Consider the following 10,289-nt stretch of genomic DNA (forward strand, 5'->3'; position numbering starts at 1 on the left):
TATATACTTTACAACCTTGACTACCATTTGGGTGAGTAATAGCAGTTGTAAACAATTATTGCAAGTTTGCAAACGAACCGGTGTAGTTTGAAGGGGTACTGGATCGAAACTTGAAATAACCCCTCACGTCCAGAAGTTAAACATGATCAACTTTATCTGCTAATTACAATAACACGCTTGTATTTCAAACAAATTGCTGCATTTTTCGTTCAAATATTCGACTCTGCCGAGCGCCTCAAAATCAGCCATCGAGGAGCGCGTTGCGTCTCGGGATATCCCTCGCGTCCGCGACTTGCCCGCGACGTCATCGGCCTCCCTATGGCCACGCGTACCACAGTTATGAGCGTCGACACTCGGTGGCATCAACGCTACCTCGCTTAGTCAGAGTATCCAGGGGCTGTAACATATATCACCGGGAGATTGCAGAGCCGGCGGAGTCGTGCGCGATGTGAAAACACGTATAGTGCATCGTCTCCTCCGCGACTTGCCGATGTGTCGACATCGGCAACGTCGGTTTCAGGCGCGAACTCGTTGCTCTTTGAAAGATCAACATCGTCACGAAGCTCCTAACGTACCTCTGTTATCTCGCACGAGACGAGATGCTGGTGGATTTCCTACCTCATGTCGTCTAAGGTTACGGCAGCATCACGTGTCACATTGGTACGACGAGACAATTGCAGCTTGCCTGATTTACCACCGGCTGATCACAACGACCAGAATCGGTGAGGGCGCCAGTTTCACGGATAAATAAATATCGCTTTGAAAACGCCATACCAGTTGGCACCCTTCATTTATTCAAGCGAGCAGGGAAGCGGGCCGAGTCCGGAGAGGCAGCGTGGCGGTGGCATTACTCCAGTATTTGACGCTGCGTATCGCATAGATAGTGGCATGACCGCAGCGTTGTCACATCACCGCGAAGAAATGCGTACGCCATGGTGATTCTGCGACATTCCTTGTCATAAGGGCGAACACTATACGACCGAAGGGAAGGCATCGGTGTAGAGGAAGATTCGACAGGACGCGATTTTTCCAAGCGAAGGCACAGAGCAAAGGGAACACGACTGTGCAATTCTCACATCGTCACACAAGAGGTACCATGAAAAAAAAAAAAAAAAAAAACGCTCGCATCTTTACAATTTTTTTAATGCGACTTGTCTCAATGGCGAACACTAAACGAAAAGAGAAGCGGTCGGAACCGCTTTCGTCGGTCTTGTCCAACGAGCCTTACGCGATCGTCGAGGCTAGGGGGGGGGGGGGGGGGGGGGGGGGGGGGGGGGAGGGAGGGGGGGGGGGGGGGGGGGGGAGGGAGGGGGGGGGTGTCTTTTTGCACGTCGACGGCGACTAAGTTGGGCGGCAAGACGAACGCTCAATTCTCACATCTTCGCACAGAAACTACCGCGCACAAATGCGGATACTGGCACAGCTCTGCTACGTAAACGAAAGTCACTTCAATGGGACGGCGTCCCTCGGCGAGAACGACATTGAAAGCAGCGCGCGCCATTTTGAAAAAGATAGTTCATCAGCCCATGACATCAGTGATGTCAAAGAATGAGTGGAAGTGATTGGCTGGCGGAATGAATCCAAGGGGGCCGGTTGTGCTTTTGCTTTCTTCACCAAACATTCGGTATTACGTTCTAGCTTAGGTAATCTGTACTAGTGAGTGTACTTCCTATATTGTGGGGCTGTCGTCGGAGACCAATGCCGTCACTACATTCCATTAAAGCTTCATAACCAACAACCAGCTGGCTTCTGGTTATCGTTTAATTCAGTTTAAAATTTGTCTTACTGCGTTTGCCAACGAAATATCGATGTTTCTGAGGTTCTGCTCCTACCTACGTCATGTTGATGCAGAGAAATGAGCTCCAGAATTTCGTTTCCGAGCCCCTTTTAAACGCAATCACAAAAACCGCAGGACCGCAAACAACGAAAGAGCAACAGAGATAGACGCATACAGCTGGGAAAAGACTTTGACCGATTTCCAAAGCAGTGGGTCAGTGATTTAGTAGCTGCACTTAGACTTTACGTGTAAACACGATGTGTGTTGTTATATCCTGCCTTCCGTTTAGCGATTTTCGTCAGACAAATATTTAGTTAACTCTCCTCAAGAAAATATGCATCAGGGTCGCATTGTAGCGTAGCTGACAGCGAGAAGCGAAGCAACAAGCTCTGAAACGATAGTTGTATAATTTCTCTTTAAGTTGATATTTCAATCTTTATTACTTCTTTTAGGAAAACATATTTGTCGGTGTGCTTCAGATTTCCCGCCCTAAAGCTCAAAGAACGTGTTATATCTGTTGTGTACACTGAAGTGAAGCTATTCGGATATTTTACAATGGTTTCTCCAATTCATTATTTGTTTGTTTTTTCCATGTTGACCTTTATACTTCGTTTCACATTATGTTGTACCGCAGCGAAGGCCAGGAGCGCGAGCTCATAGCGTTGGCAGCTGCTCTTAAGTCACGAGAGCTTGTGCCGCCGAGATGTGCCCCAGAGCAAGGAGCTCGCGCTTATAGCCTTTCCTGCGGTACATCATAAGGTGAAACAAAGTATAGTAGATTCTACTCTAGGTGACTGCCTCATTGCCAGAGTCTGGGTTTCCGTCGGGAGCTCGTGCTGTCACCTTGAACTCAGCATGATTCTAGCACACTCCCCCTAGACCCGCAGTCCGCAGAGTACGGTCCGCTAAAGCTTTCTAGCATCAGTATATCCATCCATGACACTGACTTTTAACCGCTTTTGAAAGCGCAGGACCTGTGATTTATTACTGATTTGGGCATTGATAAGTCACTGAATTTAGGTGTCATCGACTTGCAGTGAACAATGTACTTATGCTGAGATATATACAAGAACTTCAACCAGTCACAATGACAACATGAGACATGTCTTGTTCATGGTAGCTGTGTTACTTAGACGTACAGGGAGTTTCTTTTTAAAGGGACGCTACATCCCCCAAAAATGGGTGTTTCTTTTCAGGCGATTTAATGGGGTGTCAGGAGGCTACCTAATCCATATTTTGCTGCAGAGTCCTATGTAATTTTAATAAGGCAAAAAAAAAACAAAAAAAAACTTTAACTACTTGAGATTAAAACCGAAACACGAGCACGGAAGCTCATGGCCGGAAGTCACCATGTTCAACCCCAACCTCGTTTTTTTTTGTTTTTTTTTTTTCTCTCCGCCTCCCGCGTGCAAAGCAGACGACCTAGTTGGTGCCCCATTTGCCGTGCGACTGTTTCGCACTTTTATCCCTTCCGCTCGATGCTCTGCACTTGAAGATCGATTGGCCGGAAACACAAACGACATTTCCGAACCGGTGGCCGTCGCAATGTTGGTCCGTCCTGCGCCGCCATCGCGCCCTCCAGCCCTCGGTACATCGCCATATTGAGAATGACGTGTGTACATGTGCTTCATGTGATTTCTGCAACATTTTTTCTTCCATCAACGTATTTTCAGTATTTTGGAGGCCACACAAATTGGGTTCATATTCTTTTCCATTTTTAATATTGAATATGTGCCTTAGATGACCCACAGCTTTCAATATATTTGGTATACTTACTTTAAACGCCACGTGACCAAAAAAAAAAAAAAGAGCGTGAGCGCGACTGAAATTGAACAATTCTCGACCGGCTCTTTTCGTGCGTAAAGAAAACGAATTTTGAGTCACAAATCGTGTTCTGGGTCGATGAACAGTTATAGGTCATGTTCAGATAAAAACCTTGGGGAGCATAATTACCCTGTCAGCGTCCCTTCAAACTTAACAAATTTGTGCAAAAAAAAAAAAAAGCCGTGAAAGCTGCACTAATGCGGTGTGTGCAGGTGCGCTATATGGCCAAGGGGACAAGGATATGGGGAAAATTGTAACGATAAGTTCAATAATTAAATCAAATTTGTTAATGACCGTTTTAATTGGTGAAAATAGTCACGTGATTTTAATAAAATAAACTTGCTGAGTCTCATGGAAAACCACTAAATCAATATATTCTAGAAATGCCTTGAGTGCCTGGCTGGCGCAGCAGTGCGCTAATAGAGAATAGGGTTATTATAATGTACGCTAGAGGTTCAACTGGCGCTAGTGTGCTCTTAAAAATGAAAGCAGACATTATCGAAAATTGACTTCCGGTAATATATTTCTAAGAAGTAAAGCATGCACATCTTGCTCTCTGCTTGATTATAAGGGCAAATATTACGAATAGCTATACTGCAGGAAATAGCTTGGAAGATTTCTCTATCACCTAAATAAAAACATTGGTAGTTCACAGTATTTTTTGTTCAAAATGTTTAGTATTAAACACAGTGCTAAAGAGATTCATACATGCATTATTGTGCATTGTCGGACACAGGTAGCGTGAACACGGCGTCGCCGCTTTTCAGCATGAAGGATATACGTGCCAAACAAATGAAGGACATCAGGAAAACCAAGAGAGGCGGCAAGAATGGTTAGGGCGCAAACGAGCTGGTGGTGTTTAAACATTTTACTAAAAATGCCGAGACTTGGACGAGAAGGGACGGACAAACACAGTCTCAAACACGGCTGTGTTTGAGACTTTGTGTTTGTCCGTCCCGTCTCGTCCCAGTCTCTTAGTTTTTAGTCAAATGTTTAACAAGTACTATAGTTCGATTTGCAATAAAAAAAGTACCGCTTTATTCTTTCTACTCCTGCATATCTGCGAAGATGCTTGTTGTGCTTTCGAAACATCAAAATCTTTAGAATTGGAAAAAAGCCATACAACAGGTCCCCATAGAAGCTGCCGAGGATGGAAAAAAATAAAAAGGAACACTTTTCATAGCCACCATATTTTATTCTTTACGTTTTGAATGTTTCTATCCCCTCGTAAAGATGCCCGAGGGGGGTATTTTCCTGCAGTGAAAAGACTGGAATGTCAGCAACATATAAGCGCCACTGGAATGATAGCGAACCTTGACACCACTATTTCCTTTAGATTGTTATTTTGCTTAGAATCGTCGCTCGTTTTCACACACTTGCCATGAAACAGAGGTCTGGGTTTTAAATATAGCGAATTTTTACATGGTTCACTGGTGAAGACAAATATAGTAGCTAATGCAATTACACGTCCACAATGAAAATAAAGGTGTATGCTACTCGGTGCGACCGATATAACAAGTGTGGCTCATGTTATTTTTGGCAAAGAAACAAAATGAACGCGCTTTTTCCCTTTGGAATGCACAGGAGCACCGCAAAAGCATGTTCCCCTTCTCCTGCGTGCTTACTCCGCCTTCCCCTAGAGGGCGCTACAAGAGGTGACACTACGTGACCGACCGACGGATCCGACCGTCTGCGATCGCTGTTTACTGATGGGTTTGTAATCACCGCCACGCATGCCACAGGGAAAACATTCCTGTGGTTTATCGAACACTTTTTCTCCCTAAAAGCACATAGAGAGCTTGAAAAGCCTGAAAGTTCACTGCGTGAAGGTAAACACCGAAGGTTCGAGGCGTGCTCCAAGGAAGATCTTACTGTAATTCTCAGGATAGCATTGTTATATTTCACATGCATTTTGAATGCTCGGCTTTGCTTGTAGAATGCGCGGCGAACATGCGCGTGCTGGGCTCTGAACTAACACGTCTAGACTGACTCTCGCAAAGAATGAAATGTATGGAATGGAAAGAACCGCATTCGTGTAGGCCAGATGGTTGGTTACTGGTTCATAAAGATTGTGCTAAAATGACAATTAATACAACTCCGCAACCACCGAACATCAAGGTGTCAGTGAAAGACGTATGATATACACAAATACACTGTTCATCTTCAAATAAAGAATAACTGCTCGAAGATACAATAGTGCGTAAAGTACAGAAACGGAGCATCAAATTTTTAAATAAAAAAAAAGTTAACAAAAAATACTAAAAAAATTTGTAACAATATTTTGTTTTTTTTCTTTCTGTCGCAGAAGATTGCAACGCGCTCAAACATGTCATCGACAAGGGCACGCGGGAAAAAGGAAAATCTATTTAATTTTTTTCACTTAAATTTTGGTTTTTGCGCAACCTCCATCAGCTGTAAATTTGCATGCCTCTCCTCAAAGACATTAATCATTTTCATGGTTTTAAAAACATTTTCAGCCCTATATAACATTTCTCCACAATAGATAATAAAGACGTTTTCACCACCCTTTCTGCGAGACAATATTGCTCGCCAACCGCTTGACAAACACAGCATTAACTCTTTCGTATATTAATGGATTTCAACACCTGCTGCATGAGCCTCTGTAATACCAGACACGAACAGCGCTGTCGAAAGTAATGTCTAAACTGAGACTTTAACTTTGTTTAGACGTTTCTCTTCTGGTCTTCAGCAAATCGGCCGCGTGAGTGGAACTCCGACAGTGGCCAGAGATCGATTCGATGTCCGATACAAACATAATGTTTATGAAAAAAAAAAATGAAAAAATCCCTGAAGCAGTTGCGAACAACAAGGTCTAGTATAGCGCTAAAACGTGCACTATTATTTTTTCTCGATATTATTAGCGCTCGTTGTTGGACGAATGTCGTAGTGGTCACAGCCGGCTTGAGTTTGCGTTTGCTGCTCTTAAAGCTGTTCCAGCTGCTGAAGTATACTCCACTCGCAGCACGCGGCAAAAAAAGTATTCCGAGCAAAAGTGAAAATGTTTCCCGTGACACTAGTTCTCTCGGCACACAGCTCGCGCAAAAGCACCTTGACGTGGCTGGTCTCCATTGCTGGTCTCCAAGGAAAGCATTTGTTTTCTCTCACAAAAACAAGCCTAAAAAAGAAGCTTTTTCCCGGCATGCACTATTCCTACAACCTACCGCGGAGCACAGATTGCTACCCATTCAAAGAAATTTTTAACCTTGAAGTTGCGAAAAAACTTTTGTTCGCTGGCGCCCGGAAGACCACTTCGCGGCTGCCCGGGTGGCTCGTCGGCCTGCCCGCCGGTGACGTACGCGGGTAGGAAAAAGTAGAGATTTGTCATTGTTACCAGGAGAGTCACATCCTGGAACCTTCGCGGCCGAAGTAACTCAAAAGTTCAGTAACTTGGCGGAAATGTTTTAGTTTTATAAAATACTTTGGCTATCAGTTGCGAAAGGGGTATTGATACGGTCTGCCAATTTCCAGCCAAATCGGAGGCTATCAAAAAATCACCAGAGTTCCCCTTTAAGCACCAATTCTCCACGTGAACGTCAAAAGAACGAAGGAGTGCGAGATTTGTTAAAGTATTTCTAAGTATTGTAAACCAACTTGCCTCCAACCCCAATCTTTACCGAGAAACGCATGCGGGGAGCGCTACGTCTTTATCATCGTTCGCTCGCGCCCAAAACATAATTGCTAGTCGCAATTACAAGATATATCGTTTTGAACTCACCCAAAATAGAGCCTAGTAAACTCTTTCCAGCTCCATGACATGAATACTCCATGTCATGGAGTATTCATGTCAACTTTCATATTTCTAAGCTGTTACAACTAGTAGGTGTGATAAACCACCACCTGCATATGTCTCCAGCAAAGGTGAAAATGTTTTACTTCCACATACATCATTGTCATTTAGTCTGGGGTACATCAACGTCGGAAAATAGAGAAAAAAATACACTTGTTGCAAGAAAAGCGTTAAGGGCTATGTAAAGAAGACGTTTCGTTTGACTTCCACATAGCTAGTTTATTTCTCGAGTTTCGCGGTATCAATATACATCCTCTATTTAGCTATAGACTTGTTCCTAGTCTAGAAATAGAACAAATTAGGCGTACAAACTTTTTAATAAACCTTGGGCAGTTCTCTAAAAAAATATTCACGCGTATTCTACCCGACGTGCGGAATGTTGGGAGGTGGTCATTGCAAGAACCAACGATGGGACACAAATGCTTAAACATACTATCCCAAAAATACTTAACTTACTTGAAGATAAAGGATTGAAATTCAGTATGTTGTCCCTTAGAGAAATTCGACTAATTCTGTGACACAGGCGAATCTGAGTATGAACAAAACTTGTGAGGTCTCATAACTTCTGTCTCCAAATAGGTCACTTCTCTATTATAGCCGATGATAAAATATATTATGCCTGAAACGCGCATTGTTAAATTGTGGTAATCAAGATTTGGGAATTTTTCTTTTTATCCGCCGAGCTGCTGCTACTATGCCTTGTAGGCGGTCAAGGACTTGTCAAGTTGTGACATACAGCTTTTTTCCTTGATCGCCACCATCAACGTACCATTAACCTGTCAATTAATTAAGTAATCCAATTGAATAACGAAGAGTAATTGTAATTGTAATCGCTTCTTTTTTTATGTAACGTGCACATACTGACTCTTAAGTATGCGTACGGTGAGTAATGGGTCCAACGTATGTGATACAATATATTAGCTCCTGAACGACAAATGCAGTTACCAAGGTTCTTAGAAAGTTTTATGCGTATGATGTTTATATCGAAAGTATGCAGAGGAATGAACAGTGCTTGATCAATGGACCTTTCTGGAAAGTAGCGCGCGCCTTAAAGCGGCGCACGTGAGGCATTATGGGAACAGTGAGCGTCGCTGCTCCGTCGTCTGCTGCTACCGCCATACCGCCTGCGAGAACCACAGATGCTATGACCGGTAATGATCTTTAAGGGTGTTTTGGTCGCACCCTGGCACGCAGCACGTCTGTCCACTACCTTTTTTTTTTTTTTGGACGGTCCATTGTTTGGATGGGCCACCCTTATTTTTTTTAATGGGCCATCGCGCGTCGGCCACGCACCAAATGAGCGAGATATCACTCACGCACCCAACGTATTTTTTTTTTTTTTTTTGCTACGGCAATACGTAGGGCTAGTTGATAAATTAATTTTCTTCGCCAATATAAAAAACGCAGTTTTGTTTAACAATGTTTGAAAACCGCTATCTCGCCTGGATGCTTGAGGATTAAGAATGCTGCCGGAGTTCGGGTGGTAGCGTGCGCCACCTAGCATGCAAAAGCTCCACCAGGCTCCAGTTGGCTTGTCCAAAGGCCACGCCACTCTCGCAGTTTCTATAATGGCCCGAAGCACTCACTGGTGACCCTCGCGCTTCCAGAAAGGTCCATTGAAACAAAGGTTACCAAGTCGCTAAAAGACAAAATGGATCTTTTCCGCGAGGGCGCAGTCATCTTGAATGTCGTAACTTTTGGTATACGTTAAAAATGGTTTTGATCTCTCCCCGTCGCTGGAAGATTTTCGCGAAAAATGCGTGATTAACATTTTTTTTTTCGCCTCACCTATTTTTTTTTTTTTCGCATATTCCAGGTTGATTTTTTTTTTTTCGCCCTGCATAATAAATACGGAACCCATGCAACAGAGAGCGAAAGGAAGCGAGGAACGTCTATAGTAAGGGAGAAACATTTGAACTACAGTGATTCTACAAGGAAAATCATTGGTTGGTCGCGCTTGGCCCATCCGCAGACTGTAGACAGCTGAATCAAAAGTTACGTAAAGCGGTTTTAAATACGATAAAACGACTTTATGAACGTGGGAGAAAAATATCTTCACTAGTTTTACGGCACTTGCTAAGAAATGTTTACGCAGTGCATGACGACAGATAATGATACCGCATTCCAATGACGATCTTCGTAGCAATTTCGGTAAGAGATTTGTTGTGACTTTTCCCCGATGGCCCTTTGCAGGGACGTGGACGGCGTGCTGCGACGCGCCAACGGCACCGAGTACGGCCTGGCGTCGGGCGTCTTCACCCGAGACCTGTCCAAGGCGCTGCGCGTGAGCGAGGGCCTCCAGGCGGGCACGTGCTTTGTCAACTGCTACAACAAGACGGACGTGGCGGCGCCCTTCGGGGGATGCAAGCAGTCGGGCTTCGGCAAGGACCTGGGCGAGGAGGCGCTCAAGGAGTACCTCCATGTCAAGTGCGTCACCGTCGAGTACTGAGCGGCCCCGCCACTTCTCAATAAAATCCGAGTGAATTTACGCTACCGCGTAACGTGTGTCACAGCGACGGCAGTTTGCTGCTTGCGTAGTTAGCTATCCTGGTCATGGCGCCGTTGTCGTGTCTACCGCAGCGGATGCTACGAGCCATCGGGGCCAAGGCCACCTGAGTTGTACGTGACATCAAAGAGTGGGCACAGTGATGCGCGGAGAGAGTATCACGCGCAGCTTTCACAGAGCTGGAAAGGCTGGGATGGCTCGAAAGCGTTAAACGGAGTATAGAAGATAAGGCCTACGCATGACGTCATCATTAGTGGATCCCCGACAAGTGGCGCAAACGCCGGAGCTCGACGATAGACGCCGGAAACCGGCAGACGCGTCTCGTTGCGAAGCGCTGCCACACGCGCTGGCGACGATATTGACGCAACGTATAG

The 10,289-nt window shown here is 44.7% G+C and overlaps 1 protein-coding gene across 3 annotated transcripts in view; it reads left to right on the forward strand.

The window, feature by feature from the left end:
- LOC8037504 (cytosolic 10-formyltetrahydrofolate dehydrogenase) overlaps positions 1–9,898 on the forward strand; it is a 241,410-nt gene extending 231,512 nt beyond the window's left edge. For all 3 annotated transcript variants that reach the window (XM_042286777.1, XM_042286779.1, XM_042286778.1), the window contains one exon: positions 9,603–9,898. In XM_042286777.1, the coding sequence (XP_042142711.1) occupies positions 9,603–9,858 (256 nt within the window). In that variant the 3' untranslated portion in view covers positions 9,859–9,898. The remainder of the gene's footprint in view (positions 1–9,602) is intronic.
- The last annotated feature ends 391 nt before the right edge of the window (positions 9,899–10,289 follow it).

The sequence above is a fragment of the Ixodes scapularis genome, unplaced genomic scaffold (assembly GCF_016920785.2).
Source record: "Ixodes scapularis isolate PalLabHiFi unplaced genomic scaffold, ASM1692078v2 PGA_scaffold8__174_contigs__length_109621045, whole genome shotgun sequence".
Taxonomy (NCBI): domain Eukaryota; kingdom Metazoa; phylum Arthropoda; class Arachnida; order Ixodida; family Ixodidae; genus Ixodes; species Ixodes scapularis.